Source organism: Melozone crissalis, unplaced genomic scaffold, assembly GCF_028551555.1.
Source record: "Melozone crissalis strain CALT ecotype California unplaced genomic scaffold, PUWL_Pcris_2 ptg000027l_1, whole genome shotgun sequence".
Taxonomy (NCBI): Eukaryota; Metazoa; Chordata; class Aves; order Passeriformes; family Passerellidae; genus Melozone; species Melozone crissalis.
The window spans coordinates 34,818,235-34,839,668 of record NW_026535805.1 but is presented as its reverse complement, the minus strand read 5'-3'; the positions used below and the strand labels follow the sequence as shown (position 1 = coordinate 34,839,668).

At 40.1% G+C, this 21,434-nt stretch overlaps 1 protein-coding gene across 1 annotated transcript in view; it reads right to left on the bottom strand.

Annotated features, from left to right (window-relative positions):
- Window positions 1-695: 695 nt before the first annotated feature.
- AIG1 (androgen induced 1) overlaps window positions 696-21,434 on the bottom strand; it is a 123,316-nt gene continuing 102,577 nt past the window's right edge. Inside the window, exons 4-6 of the mRNA XM_054279570.1 lie at window positions 14,080-14,195; window positions 4,367-4,530; window positions 696-1,334 (exon numbers count right to left, since the gene is read on the bottom strand). Coding sequence (XP_054135545.1) covers window positions 1,297-1,334; window positions 4,367-4,530; window positions 14,080-14,195 — 318 coding nt within the window. The 3' untranslated portion in view covers window positions 696-1,296. The remainder of the gene's footprint in view (window positions 1,335-4,366; window positions 4,531-14,079; window positions 14,196-21,434) is intronic.

The window sequence follows — 21,434 nt, the reverse complement described above, 5'->3', positions numbered from 1 at the left end:
CCTTAGCTTTGAAATCTTTGCAACTCTTGATCAGCAAGTTGAAAATAATCTAGCAGATGGACAGACAAAGCCAATACCATAACTGAGTCTTATTTTTGAAGGAAACATACCAAAAAGCACATTGTTGAACTTGTGCTGTTTCTTATGATAGTGTGTACATAAATATGTTTAAAAAGTACTGTGGAGGCATGTAATGAGTTGCAGGAGATCAGTTTTCCCCAGAATTATTCCAGAGCAGAAACATTGTTAAACAGTATTAAAACTGTGCAGAAATCCCGTTACTAAAAACAACACATTACCACTATACATACTCAAAGTGCTCTGCTTGTGTTAAAATAAATGACTTAATACACTAATGAAAAAATATGTGATATGAATACCAATACTTGGATTGTAAAGCTACTTTTTAATAAATATTCTCTTGCCAAAAATTATTCACTTTATTTTAGTTCTTGACAAATTTTTTTCTGCCTACTAGAGTTACTTCTTGATTGTCTAATAATTAAACAGAATCATGTTAAACTTAAACAATCACTTAGTATTTTGCAATTGAATTCCTTATACAAACAGGCATATGCTTAACTTCAAACATTTGCTTATGTGCCTTCCTGAAGTAAGACTTAAATGCTTTCCCTTTTAGACACAAACAGCCCAGCCCCCCTCAAATTTCAAGAATCAGCATGAAATAACAGAAATGCAAGGATAATTTAATCTTTATTTAGGTCTTAAGATCTTAACACTGCAAGTAAGATTTCACTGGACTGGTAAAATTATTAACATTACAAATTTAAGGCAGCTGTTACATAGTGTTACATTAATATTTCAGTCAGACTGAACTCTTCTTTAGATACATTCATGCAATTAACTTCTACGCTGTAATTTGAAATATATGGGATTGCTTTGTTTCCTTGTATTAGACCTATCTGGTAAAACTTTTTTCAAACAGTACAGAAAATGGACTCATTGTTTTTCTTGGCAGAAGTAAAAAGATCTAATGACTTAATGGTTAAATGACTTATTTGATTCAAGAAATGCATGTTGAGAATGCCTTGGAGATAAATATACATCTTATATGGGTATGTCACATGCAAACATGGAGAAATTGAAGTTTGAAACATTAATATTATTTAGCTAAAATCATTTTCCCCCCATAGAAAATCCAAAAATATCCTTGCACTGAGAAGTGGGCCCATGAAACTTCATCCTTCCCAAAAGATTCCTTTCTAGGCCAAACTCTGTTGGGATGAGAAATCTTCCATGCAGCCGTAAACAATTCTCTGTGTTGTCTCTTATGGTTCACTCCGATTTCGGCTTTTCTCTTCCTTCTTCAATACCTGAAAACATATGGAGAGCAGCTTCTAAAAATCTCTCAATAAAAACAACCCAAGGGTTTGCTTAGAGAGGTTCTTCTAATGCATTCATCTTTCTTTTCCCTTTTTCCATGTTGTTTCTCCTGAACTTGCTCGCATGTGTTACCTCACCTGCTGTGAAGGAAAAGAGCAGCTGCACACCTGATGGCAGTGGTTGTCCAGTAATGAACTGCACAATCCTCCCTCCCTCACTCCCATTTTCAGATCAGCCTGACCCCCTGCTGCACACCCAGCCTTTGATGGCTGCAGGGGTCTGGGAACACTTAGTTCCTTCACCTGCTCTGCTTACCTACTAGCAAACTAAAATAGATGTTACTATAGCTGAATCTAAGCAAACAACTTGGTTTGAAAGAAAATTTTAATAACTGTGTTTCAGAATTCAATAATTGGAAGCCCCTCTCCATTTCAGCATTGGATTTTTAAGTATTTGCAGGTACATCTCCCTTTTTCAAAAGTACAAGAATGAATGAACAATTACTACTGAGAGGGTGCCTTTCTCTTCTTGTAGTGGCCATTTATTTCAGTAATATCAGGAGGGCTGAGTTGAGTGTACAGCTCCTTAAAGAAATTATTCTAACTGCAGGACTCGTCTCTTTTCTATGCTGGGCTGGGCAGCAGACTGTGTTTTTTCTGGCAATGGAAACATTCAGCTATTTCATATGCCTGTTCCTGGACAATGAATTACTACTGGTATCTGACAAAAGCATTGTTCTTCTGACTAAGCCCTCTCTGCCAGACATCTCAAATACAAATATTTCTTTTGGAGGTTTTCAGGCCTGCCGCATGCTGGAAAAGAAAGACTTATGATAACCAAAGGCAAAAAAGAAGCAATCCTTGAAAATACTGAGAGGAAAATGCAGTCACAAGTAAGATCACCTGCTAGTGCAATATATGCACAGGCGGTAAGTACACCATAAATCACTTTAAAAACATAGTTAATGAATTCCAATATGGGAAACAATAGGATTCATCTGCAGTTAGAAAGCACAACTGCAGAGCTGCCTTGCTGAAAGGAACAACACCGAGACAAATGGGTCTGCGTGTTGCCAGCAGCCCAAGTACAATGGCCCTGGGTGTTGCTGGCACACCGGTGTAATCGGAGAGCCACAGTCAAAAGTTTAACAACCAAAACAAGAGACTGGGACCAAAAGATTACAGACAGTTTACAATGTTGCTCCAGAGCCAATCTTATGTCTTCTGCTTTCTCCTAGAAGGAACTTTTCCAGTAATTTTAAAAGCTATTTTATTTGCCTTTTTGAAAGCACCTCTTTCCTTTCTTCTGAAGCACTCTACTGCAGATGCATCAAATAGTTTGGCAGGAATGCAGATATCCTCAAAATTGTGGACAGACGCTGGCTTGTACAAAGGGCAAATTTTTCCTTCCCTACCATGTTTGTGGTTTAACTTGGAAAAACTAACTGCAAATCATTTTGTCAGTAGTGAAGTTCTATTTAATGCATCTCCAGAGACAAATAAAAAACTCCAAACCCAAAACAACCCCTTCTCACCCCAGAAATCTTCTCAAGGCAGACTGTTTTGATTTGCAGTCTTACTGCTCAAAAGCCCCTTTTAAGTGTACAGTTTTCAAATAATATTTTCCCAGGTCTTGCATGGTGACAGACCGGCACAATTTTACATCTCTGCCGTTTGTGGTGTTCCTGCCATACACTTTGGGTTAAGTTTGTGCAAAGTGTTTCAAGCCCAGCAAACGAGCACGTGACCCACACAGCATTTTCTGTTTTGCAAGTGCTTGAGCCACAAAAGACTTGGGATCAATATTCCTTATCTATGTGAAGGAAATGATGGAGAGGACAATAATGCCAGAGTAAACCTTGAAAGATGTTGGGAGAATGAGGAAACTAAGTTAGCTCCTCTAGGGCGGCAGGCTGCAAGGAGCAGGGATTTTGTTATGTATACTTTGGAATAGTGCAGGAGATTTTCCACCATCTACTTATTCATGGACTTGTTAAGAATATGTGATTCTTTACCACAATATTATTCTTCATACAGGACTTAGGTCAAGTGAAATTATTCCTTGCAGCTGCCTTTTTTGGAAACATCTTTCCCGAATTAACTTTAAGACGTTAAATAAATGTGAATTTGACATCAAACTGAGGAATGAATACCCATCTTGAACACTATGACCAGTGATTGATTGTCCTAGAGCAAGAACAAAAAGGCATTTTACACCTGAATGCTAATATGGGCAAACAGAAAGTAAAACTGCTTTGAGCTTCTAGCATTGGATTCTACCTAGTATTGAAGGACTTGTTACAGGGAGTTGTGTGTGCCATTAACTACCATGTGAATTTCTTTCCCTCCAGCTGCGATTTGCCACAGCAGCTATTATGAATATTGCTTGCTTATTTCCTTCAATTTGATAAATGAAGAACATCTTTCATAGATAAAAGGAACCTACTTTTAATCTTGTGTTTCTTATTTTCCCTTTTCCTCTCCTCAGCAATGGGTGGCCTAGGCAGGATAGATGATGTAGAGTCTGCACAGTTAAGTTTACCCTGCACTAAAGTGATCTTTCATTCCTGTTATTTCACTGACAAGAGCCTGTTCATTTTCTCTGAGTAAATTTATATGGTGAGAAAATGCCTTATACCTGAAAATACTAAAAGACTATATTTTCATTTCTCAGTCTAAGCCTACCATTAATGGCATTTGTACAGAATGATACTTTATTCTAGCAGCATTTAATGGGTTCATCAGCTAATAAGTGGGCTGTAAACATCTCAGGTAATTGCCAAGAGCTCTTAAATTAGTACTGTAAGTTATAAAAGAGAATACATATTCATAGCTCATCAGGCTCTCCAGCAGACATTCTGTTCATCCGTCTGTTTTTAAGGGCAGGCAAGCAAGATGTTTCAGTGAAACTTCTGTCATTTTCCTTTGTTTTAGTCAGCTTAAAACATTCTACACTTTCAGAGAAACATACTCAAGTCCTGATGGTGTATTTCACAAGATAATATCCCTAAAACAATACTCACATTTTTGTGTATCCCAGATGTAGTTGTTCAGGACTTCTCCCACCAAGTAGAATACGTTAATTACTACGGTAACGGCAGCAAAAAAGATTATTTTGACACCTGGGCTGAGGTGCTCAAGAAGCGGGTACACCCACACTCCTGTAACGTGGTGAATCCAGCACACCCTGAAACAAAACAAAAATAACAAGCACTGACTCTTACAGCCCTGTTTTATGAAAGTGGCTTGGTCTGTAGGCTTAGCTACTGTAACCCAAAAAGCAATTATTTGAAAGGCCTGCAAGTTGCAGGTGAACTGGAGCATGTGGATGACACCCATCCTGAATAGACATCACAACTGATGAAACTATGACTGATTTCCCACATTCTTACTGATTTGCTTTCAATTTATTATGAGCAGTTGGCCTGTTTTCATTTCTGATGTAGGCAGGTATTTCCTTGCTCACTTATATTTCTGAGGAAATCCCTGGTTTGTGCCAAAGATGGAAACTGCAGCAGCCTATGTTCCAAGCAGGTTCTTTATCCTAAAAGCATTCAGGGTTCTACAGGCTCTCCTACCATCTCTCACTGCTTTCTGCAGTTCTCCTGTTTTCACTTCATACACACACATTTGCGTTTTTCTTTTGCTTTTCCTCGCTACACATGGTAATCAGTTTTTGGGTTTGCCAGAAGCATATGGTTTAGATTCTCTTGTAGAGAATAATTTCTTCAGCAAGTGTGTTTTAGATTGGCCCTCCTTTTCTTTCAGCTACCTGCTATAATTTGGAATCTAGTAATTTTTCTCTAGGTAAGATAAATATATTTTTTAAAGACCAAACAAAACCACACCTCAAAAGTAGTGCCCAGCCCCACAGCTAATATACAGTAAAGGAAAAGGACTGATGGTGCTTTGCTGGTGACACAGAGATTTTCAGCATTCATACAGAGGACATTGTCCGTACACTAACTCAAGAGACTGACTATCAGCTTTACTGCAGTGCAACCTGAAGAAGCACTCCAGGTGTGTGGTTTTGCTGTGTGTGGCTGCACTGGACACCTGCATCCTCTGATGAGATTGCTTTTGTGTTGAGATCTGATGCAGTGAGTGGTGAAGTCAGAGGGAGCAGAGAGAGCCCATACATTCCAGTAGGTGGAAGTTAAGAAAAGGAAATACTGGCAAACAACTGAGCAAACATCTCAGAGGCTAACTGGGTAAAGCGCTCAGTGAAGGCAAGCTGGGGCTTTGCTTGGCTCTCTTCAAGAATGTAAATCTTTTCATTTCTGACCTGAAAATTTGAGTGAAAAGCTCACAGTGAAGCACAGCTAGAGTGACTGCACAGACTGTTATACATGGGGATTTCCATGGTTTGATTCACTTGCTGATGTTTTTATTTGCTTACGGAAGATTTTTGATCACTAGATCAACAGTCAAAGGCTCCTAAAGGGCAGAGATAGAGAAGTCCACAGAAAACTGTTACCGTAAAATTCTGTCACACAGGGAGTACAGAATCCCTGTTTAACAATCACCCTGGAAATGTGCATGGTTGTCATAGCTTCTCTCCTCCTTGGAAAAGCTTTTATTACAGCCCAACCCTTAACAGTTGGACACTTCACTTGGGAAACTACATGTGTCAGTAAATTAATCTGCATGATCTAAATGCAATTAAACCCCCTCTCTCCAAATCAGTTCACATATGGGAAATTATCTCTGTACTTTACAGTTATTTTCCCCAGTATTCTTCTGTGATAGAATTAACCTGACAAGATAAAATTATCTATGAAAAAATGAAGGGTTCCTGTGTAACCCATGGTAACAGGGGACACCTTGTTCCTTTTGATGAAAGCAAAAGATGAGACAGTTGGGTAGAAGGTAGTGGGATGTCCCCTGCTACCAGGTCCACTTACCAGGGAATGTCTATTATCGCCTAACAATTTTCAGTTTCATTTACTTTTTTCAGTTTTCATTTGCTTTTTTTTCTAATGATCATTCTGTGAAAAACAAGCTCCAAGGAAAAAGACTGAAAAAGAGCCAGTCTCTTTCTGCACTTATTCTCTCTGGTGTGATGAAACTTCCCAGGATTATACAGTATCTTTACAGAGGGACTTTTCAAGGGACCTTCAAAACAGCATCTATGTAGCCAGCTTCATGAACCAAGTAGAAGGGGCTTTTACTAGATCACATTTATGCTAGAAAGAGGAAGCTTTTTCTAAATCCAACCAATGAGTCAGTGATGAGCTCCTGCATGTCAGCAATACCTGGTTAGTTCAGGCTTTGCAGACAGCTTCCATACTCTGCTCCCTGCTGCCCAGCTCAGGAGCCCACTCCCTGCATGGTGATGCTGCTCGTGCCCTCAGTGTAGCTGTTGTTTGCCTGTCCTCAGAGTGGTCACACTGTCAGAACTGCTTTGAGCACAAGAGGGACCACTCTGGAGACAACAGTCACAAACCCACCTGATCCTTCTAAAAATGAGCCACAGCACGCTGCTGGCTATGCTGGGGTGGAGTAATATTAGCCCTCTCTCACTGAGCAGTGACACACTGACTGCTCCAGCATTGTCTGCACTACAAACCAGAGCAGCAAAGGGACAACTGCTGCCATGGAAACCTCACCTGGTGGCCTTTCTTAGTGGGTTTGCTCCTGCTGCAATACAGGCATTCTCGAGGCTGCACTATAAAGGGCTGATCAACCATTCGCATAAAGCTTCCACACCAGAGCGCTGATTGCCAACGTTAATGAATGCCTTCAGTGCTGCCACTCCAGCAGCCTTTACTCCTATCCAACCTTGTTATTAGTTAGGCACAGGGAAGCATGCATTAAGATTTACTTAGGAATGCAAAAACTAGATCAAATTGAAGACTTTGCTATTGAACAGGTGTAAAAAATGTGTCGTTTAGATAGAAATAAACTGAGGAGAAAAAGGAAAAGGAGAAAAAGAGGAGTAAAACTGGACTGGCTACTCTGAGAAGATAAAATTAACCTGAACGTTCCTCTGATTTGGAACAGTAGCAGCTGTATGTAGACATAACTGTGTATTTTCAAAGATGAATGTGTTACAGGTCATGGAGTTCATCTAGCCATTTGTTAGAAACAGTAAAAAAAGAAGGAATGAAAATATTCACACATTGTATTTAAATTAAAATGTCTGTTAAAAAAAAAAAAGTTGTTTTTAAAAATTTTCAACCAGTTGGTGTAGAAATCAGAAAAAGCTATTTGAAAATGCACAGTATTGCTTGTTTTTAACAAATCTGTCAAAAAATGTGACTTTGTAGCTAGTCTTCACTTCTCCTATACTACAGTAGATATTGTATATCTCTCCTATCAAAGTAATCAGGAGAAAATGAAAACTATTCACGGAACATCCATTTACATTTATTCTTTGCATATAGATCTTTTGTTAATGAGGAAAGCTAAGCACAAAAAATTGTTGGAACCTTGGGGTTTATGTTTACTCTGTCAGTTTAAATGATACAGCTGTAACAACAGCAGGTGTAAGACCTTAGGCCTGGCAGAATCAAGCTCAACAAGTGAGTATAATGGCAGATAATAACCATGACACCTCACTAATTTTTTAATGGGAGATGTTGCAGAAGATGGTTGTGCCTTCATGGTGGCTGCTCTCAGCTATCATAGCTCAGCAGTACTTTGTGGTCTGGACTCTCAGAGTCTCCACCCATTTCCTGCCCAGCTGGATTCCCTCACATAATTTGTCATCATCAACAACCAGCACTATAAGTTCTGGAAAAAGGGGCTGCTAGATGAGGGGCTATGTAATGTCTCAAGAGCAGCAAATGAAAGGACACAGAATAATAATGCATGACATAAAATGGGTGAAGAGCTTCCAATTTTCTTCCTCATGACAGAAGAATCACCTCAATGCAACTCAGAGACAAGAAATTCAAATCTGATAATGGAAATATCTTTCTGAATGATGCCTAATCAATCTCTGGAATGCTCTACCCTACCTTTCAGTGACAGATCACTGAAATAGAGATATTCAAAGAAGTTTTGAAGTATGAAAGTCTGGAAGCCTATTTAGTCCACTCTTCTCTAGGCTCTATCACGCATTTCTAGCCAGCTTCTGAAATCAGGAGATTGTACAAGCAGTAAGAATGTGAACAATTATGCCTAAGTTTAAAAGAGTACAAGGTATATAAACCACCAAGACCAAAGGATCTAAGCACCTACATTTTGACATAAGTTTTGGAAGAAAACTCCCCCTTGAAGGCTGGTTGTTTCATAATGATCTGCTAAGCTCTCCTGAAGCATCTGACATTAGCTCTACCTGGAGCGTGGGTACATGACAACTCTCATCTACGAACAGCAGCTCCTTTCTGGTTACTTGCAGCAGCAAATCCTCTCCCAGATCTTCAGTACTCTTCATATTTCCAGTGGCTGGCACAAAGGAAGGCTGAATCCTTGGTTCCAGACAAATCGTAGATGAGTTCCCAGTGGCTACTCTTCAGCAAACAGAACATGGGCATTTTCTACGCCTTAATTTCATGATCTTTTCCAGCATCACTCTCTTCCTTTTCCACCAAGAGTGATAACTTTACCCAGAGCTATTAAAATATGGAATGGCTTCCAAACAAGGTGATGGGCTTACAGCAGCTGAGACATTCAAAACAAACAAACAAATAATTTGTGGTTGTAGTGCAGGTCCAATCTTGTGCTTTCAGGGACAGGAGCACAATGACCCACACTAAACTTGTTCTGCTTTTGGTTTCTAATACTGGCTGATGTGAGACACATCTTCAAAATTCCCCCTAAAAACACAGGAGAGTTTGTTCTGCATCGAATCAGATTTCTTAAGATCTCAGCTATATTAAAATTCTGGGCTTCTTATATTAACAGCCAGCCAGACCTAATACACCTACACCAGGAATGTACATAGTTTAGGAATTTTAAAGACTAAAAAGAAAATTCAATAAACAGTCATCATTTAGAAAATAACAGCAATCATTCCCTCTTGTTCCATTTTCTTATTGCTGGATTCTTCTCCATTCATCTGAGTGGAGAACAATACGTGGGTCACAGGACTGTGCTACTGGTGTGGAGTGGCTTATGCAACAAGACCTGAGAAACTGCAGCTGCAAATAATGTCACATCCAGAATGTACTCAGCATGACATGGTGCTAGCATCCTCTGGGAGGAACAAAGCTTAGCAGAAATTTGTTTATGTGCAGGTAGCTACAATGACAGAAATTTAGCAGATTCACTGCAAAGCGCTGTCATCTCTGGAAGTCATCTATTTTGATAAATAATTTTTCATTTTAAATATAGTAGTGGTTGCTATGCCTTCTTGAGCTATATTTGAAGGAGCTGCACAAGGAAGTGAGAACATATTACCCATGCATGTCATCTGTGATTGTGCTGTTGCTTTGACTGAAACATTTGAGGATGTGGAGGTGGAGGCAAGCCAGAAAGTAACAGTCCAAAATGGCTATGTGAGACCTAACAGGCTGGGGATCCATACAGCCTTCTCTTGCTGAAAGCAATTCTGCCCTCCTATCCACCTTCTGGGTCAGGTACAAGGGATGCTAATCTTCCCCTGGCCTATTTCTGCTGCTTCTGTTTCTTCCTACTCTTTCCTCTTTGGGGCAGCTACAGCTCCAACTCTCTTCTCCTCCTCTCTGTTGTCTCATCTACCATCTACTTCTACATCAGCCTTTCACTCTGGTTTCAAAGCCTGTTTCTCTCTCCCTCTCCCAGCATTCTCCACTTAGTTTCACAATTTCAGCTTTGAAGCTGCCGACCTGTGCACTGTATGTTTCCTCATCCACTTCTCTTTTAACCCATGATTTTAGTTCATTTCTTTTACTTGCCCCCAGGACATTTTACTTCTTTTTTTTTTTCTCTAACCATGGACTGCTCTGATCTTTATAGAACTTTTATCCCCAGTGCTCACTTCCAAAGGCATGCATGATGCCCTTCCTACATACAAACCCTCAGCACAGCTTAGCAAAGACATATCGTGTCTCTCCCGCTCCCGCCACCACCAACCTCAAAAATCCTTCTGGTTTCTCAATCCTGTCCTTCTTTATCAACATGACTGTCAATTCTCACCAAGCTTCACACTCTAACCCACCACTCCTCTCTTCTGAATGTCAAGGTTTGTCCTAGCAGTCTGTGCCAACATCTGCTCTTTCTGATCTTCCTCTCCTTCTATGGATAATCGCTAGTGGAAATCCTACAGCAAGCCTGATAGAATCAATCTCAAATTCATTCCAAATCCTCAGTGTACATTCCTTTCTTAAATTTGTTCAAGAAGAATTCATCAAATTACCCTATCTAAATGCTCTCCCTCAGCGAATCTAAGGAACTCTCCTAAAGTCACTTCAAGAGAAACTTTATTTTCAAATCAAAGTTTAAAAGCTCTTTAAATAGATTTATAAAAGAATGAAAGAGTGAATCAAGTCCAAGCTTGGCACATGTGGAGGCAGCTCCTAGTGGATTTGAGACAGTTATAAGAGAGCAGATCAAGTCCTTTGCTCCCAAACATGCAGCCCAGCACGACTACAGCAGTGGAGTCAGATTCTTAGGGTCTCTTTTTTTGGCATCCTGAAGTGCTCAAAAGTAGAGGGAAAAGGAAAACCATTTAAAATAAACGTATTTGTCTCAGTTTATTTTAGGGACATATTAGGCTCTGATATTAGTTACCATGATGTCATTCTTGTTACAAGGAGCAACACATTTTTGGCTCTTTTCTGTTCCTTGACAACTAACTCCATACACTCATTGGCAGAATTTTCTGGTAGTACTGGCAAATGCTCTGGTTTTCTTAGCACTGTCTAGATTTAACAATTCAATACAAACTGTGACCTTTTCAAGCCATGTTAAATAAAGCCAATAGGCTTTTCCCATCTTATCCCATGGCCTCGGTCCTGAAAGTCCATGTATGGTCTGCAGCATGCAATGCAAGTCTGCGGATATTCTGCCTGGGCACTGTTCCTTGTGAGCTCCCTCTCACAGACAGTGCATAAGCTAAGTGTGCCCACTCAAAAACTCTTTGACTGAAGGGAGAGAATGCAAAAAAAAAAAAAAAAGCTTTTACTCTTTACTCTTCAAGAAAGGATGTTTCTCAGAAAACAAGTCTGAATCATGCTCAGGAGATATCAAGTTATGTAGCTATGTTCTTCCAATTTCAGTGATGCTATTCAGAATTGTTCGCCAGTTTTCTTATTTACCAATTATACATTAAAAAGCACTTGCTATTCTACCACCTCTTTCATACATGACAGATTCCGTCACATACGAAATAAAACAAGCTTTCCTCTAACTTGGAGTTGAGAAAAGCATTCACAGAATCAAACCTAAACAACATCCTCCTGTATATTCCTTTCCTGTAAAAAGTGCAACACAATACACAAAACATGTAGGATGGTAAGAAAGTTTCAGCTGAGATGGGAAGAGAATTCAAAATTCAAGAACAAAACATAGAGAACATCTGATTAGCAACTGTCTTCACTTTATTCTGAGAGTTACAGTGAAAACACTTCTGCTTAGGGAAAAATGGAATAGGCAAAATAACAAATTCTCAAGCGGCAGATCCCTAAATTCTAGTTAAAAATACATAAACCACAAACTAAGGCTCAGAACGGGACCCATGGTCAACCCTAGGTACAAAGGAAGGAAGTTCCACCAGACTGTATGGAACTAGGTCATGTGCAGGTATAGTCTCATTTTAATACACTGTGCTAACCTTGAGGGTGCTGCCAACAAGGACAACAAATTTGAATTCAGCAATTCCAAGCCCTCTGAGTGATTAAGGTCTCTACTGTAATGTGGTCACTTGGCAACAGGAAGACAGTGGACTTCAGCTGTGAAAAGAAGCCACACCCCGAAGAGAGGGATGACTAACTCCTCACTTTCCATACTTTCTGGTAGATTTTTCCAACCTGTGAATACAATATATCATATTGATGTAATGGGACCAAGATTTGGCTTGCTGCCTCAAGCACATCTTGGATAGAGTCTTCAACAGCAGCTGCAGGCTGAAGACATGCAGAACTTTCAAGTGATGGCACAGTGTAGCTTTTGTCTGCCTCCACTAACCTGCAAAGGCCTCCTTCCATAACAGTACAAGGAGAAATGGGTTGTATGTGCACAATTTAGCAGAATGAACTTTTAAGATTGTCTCATCTCATTTAAAGAGAAATCACAACTTGGAAGAAGGTGAATCACTTGAGAGTAGCCCTATTTGTTTTGGAAATAATATATGTGTAGGCAAAACCAATAAACAGCAAAAGCAAAGGGAGATAACCATAGTCTGTGCCTGGTAATTATTAATACAGTAATTATTTAATGCAGAATCTGCTTCTCCTGCTTTACTTGTCTACAATTTTCTTTAACCTTGTAGCTGCAGGATACAGATGCACTGTAGTAGGTAGGATCAAACTACATGAGCATCACACTGATACTGTAACAGATTCTTAAAAGATTTTAAGAGTCATCTGGGTTTGTTTCGCTTGTAAAACTGGGTTGTTTCAATTTTAAATTCTTATTAAATACTATTGCATGTGTCTACTTAGACGATTTTAGGAGTTGCCAGAGGAGGTCAAGCCATAGGTACCTGCCAATCTGTCTCCAGGCACCATTAGAGGAAGGTCAAGAACTACCACAGTTAAGCATTACTGTATATGTGTAAAGAACATAATTACTTTTTCCTGAGGGAATAATCATATGCCTTTTTGCATGAGGCTGTACAATTACAAATATTATTCTTTTTTAAGAAGGGTATGTATGTTTACAAAAGCAAATGGCAGAATGTATGTGGCTGTTGTCCTGGGACACAACATCCCACTTCAGCTGGATTAATAGCATTGTGTGTGTGGATATGTATGAATAATGATCTCTCACTGAATCAAAGGGACAACTTGCATAGTTGAAGCAGAGTTGTAAGTACTGCCTCGAGACCATGCTACTCTCACATAAGTTTCATCTCTCTTGTTGGTGAAAATATTGGAAAATACCTTCTTAGCTGAGAGAAGGATGTTGTGAAGTAAAAACAAAGAGTATGAACTGGGGAAAGGCAGAAAGGCATAGGAATAGAAAGGAAGAAAGGATAAGGAATAGATGGCATCAAAGGAGAAATATAAATAAAACAAAGGTTTAGTGAAAAATAAATACTAGGGTGACCAAAGTATATTAACTCTGCCATGCAAGTCAGGTGCTTGATTAGAAACTGCCCAAAGACTTAATTTAATGTTGTATAAGAAAAATTATTTCTGTTTTAGTTTAATTTCTCACCAACACTTGCATTTACTAAAACAAACTTTAGAGTGTTTGGATTACTGACTTATTCTGTAATCAATTTTACAGAAAGAATTTATGAATCAGTAAAGAAAAAAGATAGTGTTCTATCTTTTCTCTTGATGCTTAAATACTGATGCAGGAAATCATTTGCCTAGTCTCAATTTTATTTGATAGAACAAAAACCCCAAGCAATAAAACTAAGGTCCAAGAAAAACATTTAGCTTGAAAAAAGGTTGAAAAATGTACCCTTGGAAAGACCACTGCTTACATGGGATTGTTCAACAAATTCCTGTTGTGTGAGGTTTGGCATATACTTTCTAAAAATATAAGCATCTGGGGAAACCAGACAAAGCCCAGGTCTTGGACCAAACGAGGCATGCAGCGTGAATCTGTTAGCGATTATATCCATAATGAAATATGTGCCCAAATTTAGCAGTACAAAACCCCCAATACAATGTGAAAACACAGCATGTACAGCCCTTACCATAAAATATAGCCAACAGCGAAGGTGCACACTGCAGCCAGTCCACAGCTCCTGCTGGGATACTGATGATGTGTTGTTCTCATCTCGATTAATACAAAGGGCAAAACTGTTGTGTGCTGGAAAAAAACAAAACAATTGGGAAAATCAGGTGATATAAATGGTTCTCTATATTTTCATTTCAATTCTATAATAAGAAACTTAATTGCAGAAACCTGAAGACAATTCTTGATGGCATGAAAGGCAAGGTAAAGTAGCTATAAAATTGATCAATAACCCAACCGGTATCATCTCTGTAATGTCCAATTGTTTGAGAGAGCAGAGGAAAACTGAATGACCAGAATGTGCTTTTGCTCAGGAATCCACAGCAGATACTCAGTGAGTAAAAAGGAAATGTGTCATGAAGGGACATAGATCCCAACCCCAGTCTGGCCCTGCAGTTGCTCTGTGATCTCTGCCATGTCACTTCAGTTATTGTGACCATTCTAGTTGGAAGGCAATACATCTGGTTTTCAGAGACTACGTACAAACAATGCCAAGTGAATGAATATAAATGAAGGTATTTAATGCTTCTGAGAATTAGGTTTAAATGTATCTTCATCTGGGGACTTGAAAACAGGGGACATATTTTCAAATGATAGCATCAATACCTCTGTTTCTCCATCTGTAAGACAGAAGCAATTATATTCAGAAAGGTGTTGTGAATCTTAATTTTTCAGTTGCACAAAATAGTTTTAGATTCCTAAATGAATCATATGAAAGGCAAAGCTGTAAAAACCATTTTCAGCCACTTGTCTTTATTTAGCTGTGAAACTCCTTATTTTGTTATTTTCCCATACACATTTCCTATACTGCCCTTTCTGAGAAGGCCTGTTCATCCAATTAATGTCAGCAGCATGAAAAACTGCATCCAGCCTGCCCCCAACACTCAATGTCTACATTTCAGAGTGCTGGCAAGCATGAAAATATACATAAGTAAAGAACAAACGTGCCAGGAAATAAACCCCATAATTTCTGAATATACAGCTCACTTAAGACCAGCATTAGTGGTGGCTCCAGACACATACCCTGCCTTGCCTCCATGGGGCCAAGTTTTTGCTGGCATCTAAAGGGAATTACTTCAATTGAGAGGTTAGCTCTAGGGTTTGGTAAGACTGTGAACTCTTCTGCCCTCTCCACAAGAAGGCCTGGAGGTGTAAGGATTGCAAGGGCAGCCTAACTCCTAATGCAAGTTCAGTCCTTCCCCAGGTACTTCATCACCAACTGGAAAGGAAAGTTATGGCATACACTGGCCACATTCTGCCATCATGTAGTTCTGGGGGATGCTGGAGGTCAGATTTCTAAGTGTGCAAGAATTACAATGTAAACCCAGACTGATATTCACCTGTGTGCAGATAGGAGAGGCATGGAGTAGAAATATCTTTGTGTGGATTACAGGTTCATCTGAGAAGAAACACAGTGGGGTCTAAGCTTTTAAAAACTGCAAAGAAGAATGGTTTGAATGGAAAATGGTAAGATAATGGAAATGCTCCTGCTGAGAGATGTAACGTAATTGAATTGGATACCTGCTCTGATTTTCAAGGCATTGGTAATTAATGACTAGCATTTGGAGAATGTCAGATAGATAATACAGCAGTTAGGGGAGCTTTCAATTTCTTCATCTTCTAACAACTTGTTCCACACCGATCCCTTTAAACAGTATAAATCAGCATCAAGGGAATGCAGAGGTGTTTTATAGCAGTGTGGTCTGCTATAAAGGTGCCCACCATTAGATTAGAGGTCTATGAGCTGCAGAGGACCTTCAGAATCCACGATCAGGGACTGACAGCAAAGCAAGCCCTGGAGATTCACCTGCACATCTCGTGTCTGTATGGAAAAGGTCTCCAGGAAAAGAGAGATCAGTGCCTCACTCTGCAGAGCCCCCAAAGCAGAGCAGCTGGAGGCTGTGCAGATGTCTCCTGCCCTGCCCCCATAACTTAATCAGAGAAAAAAACAGAAGAAAAAAAACAACTATTAATACCAAACTCCACCCTTGATACTCCTTGTACAATATATTCTTGTAATCCAGTCACTCAGTTTTAACTCTGTACTCCCTGGATGATTGTTACAGAGCTTGTGAGCTCAGTTGCTCCATGTAAATGTTTACTGCTTTTGATACTGCTTGTTGATGAGTTCTTCATTGATGATAACAACTCAACAGCTTGCCAATTAAAAAGTAGTTAAAATAATTTCAGCAATCAAGCCTTAATCTCAAATACTTCTCTCCTTTCCCTCCTCCCAATTCTTGTGGTTATATAGTAAAATAGATTATTATTTTCCTAAATTCTCACTTCTGCTCTTTTTTAAAGGTAAGAAAAAAGCAGAAGGAAAAGCAGATAATGAGCTGTGCCACTAAAAAGTTTGTGTACAAAATCTTGTTAAAAGTACAGTGGAATTAGAAGTCTAAGGAGAAAATCAGATATGTAACTTTAATCTCAGTCTGTTAGAGCGAATGTCAGTGCTACATGCAAACACTGCAGTTTTACAAATTTGGAGTATGAACTTTGGTTTAAAATGCTTTTGTGAAAGTGCCACTCTAAAACACTGCTTCAGATCCTTTACCAAACCACAACCACGATAAAATTTCCTTTCTCTACATTTCAGCTCCACCAAAAACCTTGATTTAAAAAACATGAAATTCTGTAGTCTGGGATGCCTTCTATCCAACAGTGTCAATAAAAACTCTAGACTGAAGCATAGTGGAGATGGTCAGGGGTCAAATGTGCTTGCAGCGGGATCCATCAGGGCTGGGTATTCTGCAGGGGGCCTAAGATTTCATATCTTCTAATGTTTTTGCCACCTGAATTCTGAATAAATAGGCCAGTGGGAATCTGAGGCTTAGAGAGAAAATAGCATTGATATTTCCCTGACCTGCCTAAAGATCACGCTGTGCTGATCAAACATACCTGACTGGTACCTCTGGGACTGATCCCTTTTACCGACTGGCACGCAGGGGGACAAACCCACATTTCTCACCTTGTTTGCCAAAGTATCTCCTGGGGCTTGCTTACTTCAGAGAAGACTGAGGAATGAGGAAGTTCAAACAACAAGGAGATTTAAACAGTAAGGATGATTAGCTGCTCTAACAGCTTTCCAGTAGCTGCCATTTTGCACCATTCAAAGTTTTTAAGAAAAGAACAAATATATAATTAGAGTATAATGACTAGTATAATATTACAATAGTAGTAAACTATGCTAGCAATACTAATTAATGTTATATTGATAAGGATTTTAATATGGACTAAGTAGTTACAAGCAAAACTGTATTTTTACCTGGACATCCTATTCTTCTCCCACTGAGACCAGCTGCCTCTGTGAGATGGTTTTGCCTGTATGACTGACACAAGAGACTTGTGCTCAGCACTGTTGTGGCCACACCAGGGAGCACCATTCCCACTGTCCCAGGAAGGCAACCCTTTCTGCACCTGTTCTCTGTGGGGACTGCAGGCTCAGGGTAGTCCCCAGCCCCCAGCCCCCAGCACGGCCCAGGCAGCAGTGGGGGGGATATCAAACCATGTAGCATTAGCAGGAGTTGCTAGACTGAGCTTTTTCAGGGCTAGTAACTGCATCTACTTCCAAGAAAATGCACCCTGTCAACTTCTCCAGTTGTGACTGTGGTGCTATCTGCAAGGTGTCCTCACAGCCACAAATCCTTTTTTCCTCTGGAGTGCCAAGACAGCAACCTCAGACCTATTATTTACTCCTGTCTGAAGGGTAAATAATCTCTCATATGCCAAGACTACTTTGTGGGCTGAAGAGCTGACCATAAGTCCCCTTTACCCAGCTCACAGCATTGCCCTGCTCAGACCCCTCACTGCCGGTCCCTGCTGCTGAAAAGCCAGCTCTGATAAATCTTTTTGCTAGGAAGTGCTGCTCTCAGCAAAGTAGAAAGCTTCAACTTCCTCTTATTCTGTGTCTACCACATGGCATTGCTTCCCAAGGACCCATCACCAGCAAGCGGTGAAGAAATACAGTTGCCAAATCTCCAACTGCTAGAAAACAGAGAAACCAGCACAATGCACAGAGCCTGGATGAAATGTGCAGGAAGGTTATCATATGGAGAATCTGACCCACAAGACACCTTGGAGACTAACTCCAAAGAAGCAACCTCTGAGTGAAGCTGAATTAGCACACACTATAAAGCAAGCCATCCTGGGATCTTGCAGGTGGAATAATTCCTAGAGCCACTGTCACGGTGTCCTGAGAGAAACTCTGCTCATTAATAACTCTTTAAAAGATATTATGAAAATATGTTTCACCCCCCACATGGTATATATGTGCCTAATGACATTTGAGACCAGGAAATCACATTACAAATATGCTCCACAGCTGAAGTGCTGGCTTGGGAAACTGAGCTTTGATGGAGGACTGTGCTTCCCCGTTGTAGGTGTCTTCTGCAACAGTTACTTGGAAAAAAAAAAAATGCAAATTAGGTACATTAACAAAGAGTTCTGTAATAGTCTTTAGGCAATTAAGTGCTCATTCTTGAAAGCCTGATTATATATTTTATCTTTCAACCAGTGAGTGCTGCTTTTTTTAACACTGGTTTCAACAGTACCTTACTTGGCCTTCTCTCCCTTCTTTAACTGTGTTTTAAATGGAATCTTAAAACTTTCCAAAAGGTGCTAAATTGACTGCTTCATGTATTGTATCCTCAGCATAAACAGGGTAGTGATGTCTTCCCAAGTCAAACTCCTGATCTGCACCGACTGTCCAGAACTACCTTTATGACAAGAAACTCGGTCTACAGAGGCATCTCAGATGCCCAGGGTAGCTCACAGAAGTTCTGTAGGAATGGTTAAACTGAGGGTCACAAAAGTTGTGATTATAATTCACTTCAAACAACAGACTGTGATTCATTACTCAGTTTAACCAGACTGAAAACTACAAGGTATAGGACATTTTAGCACAGCAAAATACTGTGCACCTCTGAGGCCTCCATCATGACATTCAGCCCACGTTCTTAAGAATCAGCAAAAGTCCAGTGACAAGAAAGGAGGCCTTGCAGTTTTGATGTCCACCAACATTTTAACTGATGGACTGGGAGCTTCCTAGGAGTGCTGGTGTGTCCTGCAACAAGGAGGCTGCAGAACTTGTGCAGCCCAGGACCTGGAGGGCTACATCTGCCACCCAAAGCTGTGTCCACGTCAAAGCCTCTGCCCTGGCAAGGACAGCTGCTTCAACATCTGCTAGGGAAACTACCCTGCAGCACACTACCTCTGTGCCCGAGACTTATGCTGGTGTAAATTTGGCAGTGCTCCTCTTCTTTGCACCCTTCTGTGCAAACTGCTGTGTTTTCTGTCTGCCTCTGCTTTCTTTTAAAATTTGCCTATAAAATACAGTTTCCATCAGCAGGATGTTATCCTTCCCCTTTTTCTTGTGAACTCACAACAAGATTATGATGTTAAACAGCTGCTCCATGTCAGAATGAGTGGAACAGTCTGTCTGCTGCTCTTTCTTCCCTCTCAGGGGTTTGTGCAGCACCTTGAGATAAAGAAAACAGAAACCAGCAGCAAACTGACCTATGCCTATTCCTCTAAATTTAAAATGACTACTAGTGTGTTCATCCTGGGAATCAATACTAATAGGCCTAAAAATCCCTACAGTTGCAGTCAGTGCCATTTATAGAGTAACAGTAGCAATAAAGGTCATTTTTCTGCATGCTCCTAGCAGAGTACCATGGAAAAACCAGATCAGGAACTAGTAAAATAGAGGCGTGATTATGATTTACTCCTTGAGAAACTTCTGAGAAAGGAACAGCTGGCAAGAGAGTATTTATGTGTTGTCTGAAGGATGATACCTTCTACCAAGGCAGCCTAATCCATAAAGAGAGCAGCAGGATATCAGAGCTGGGTGCATAATAAATTGGAATCCTTGAGTGAGTCTGAGCCCTTATGAGACTGAAAGTGCTGGTAGCACTTTTCCTCTTACAAATGAGAAATTATGACTATTAAATGAGACATGCTGATGCACAGGATGCACTCCAAGGCAGCCACAGACGGCTCACTAATTGTTATGGTAGGTTGGAGGGAGGAAGAAGTATTATGTGATCTAAACGAAGACCAATACCTAATAATGCCACAAAACACACAAGAGCCAAAGATAACCGTTTTCAATCAATATGAGAGTATGGAGTTCTTTGAAAAGAAAATTAACACTTCCTCTTTAATGTTACCCCTTCTTTTTCTTTTTTTCTGTAAAAAACACAGTGGACATGGCATTCCTGACTTAAGAGGATTTCTATCACTTTATCCACACATACCTGATGTTGACAGCTTTGTTCTTGTTTCTTCAGACACATGCAGTATATACTACATATTGAAATAGCAGTGTCAATCTGATCTCACCCTATGACTGTACTGGTGTCAGGGAGGTTATATATAGGTGTTTATCTATAGAATTTCCACAGTGCCAATCACTGAAGCACTTCAGCACCTCAAAAGCGTTACTAAACATACCCTCACAGCAGCCCTGATCTGTAGGAGCAGGATATCCTATCCTCATTTTGAAGAAGGGCAAGATGGAGATGGCATGCCTCACTCAAGGTCACATAGGGTAGCTATGGAGGAATGAAGAACCACATCACATTCCTCAGTTCCATTCCTGGGTGTTTGCCTAAGAAGAGCAAACACGTATAGAGAAATAACAAAAAATTTGGTATGAAAGCCAATCTAATCCTTCAAGTTTACAGCTCTGAGACATCTTGGCCCTTTCAGCATCTATCAGTTGTTACCCTGATTGACCCCCTGTCCTGGTTCCCCTCTGCTTTTGGAGGCTTCTTCAATTGCCTCCCTCTGAGCTATGTGTCTCTCTTTCATTTCAGCTCCTGCTGCTCCAAGCTGTTTTCTTGCAGCTCCCATCCTTAATACTTTAACAGGACACACAAAATCTTGGTCACTTGGACTTGAAACAAGAAGAGGGTAGGGAACAGACACAGTACATACAGTATAGCAAAACTGTGTAAAACCAGTGCCATGTTGCCAAATGGAACAGCATCGCTATGTGTTTAATTTTCTTTAACTTTTTTAATTCAACGTAACTACTTTTAACGCTTTTCATGTATGCAGATATCATTAAACACATGCCAAGTGCAATGTCACATAAATCAACTCTCTCCTTTTGCTGGGATCCCTTAGCCAGGCTTTCTTGTTCATTCTGTGCCATGCCCAAACTTCCCAGTCTTCTCCTGCCAACAGGCACTGCTTGACCCTTAGCAGGCTTTTAAAATACAAGACAATCAGCAAAGACCAGACCATCTCCTGGTTCTGTGCACTCAGCCACAGCTGAGCAAACCCTCTAGACCCTAATTTACTTTCAAC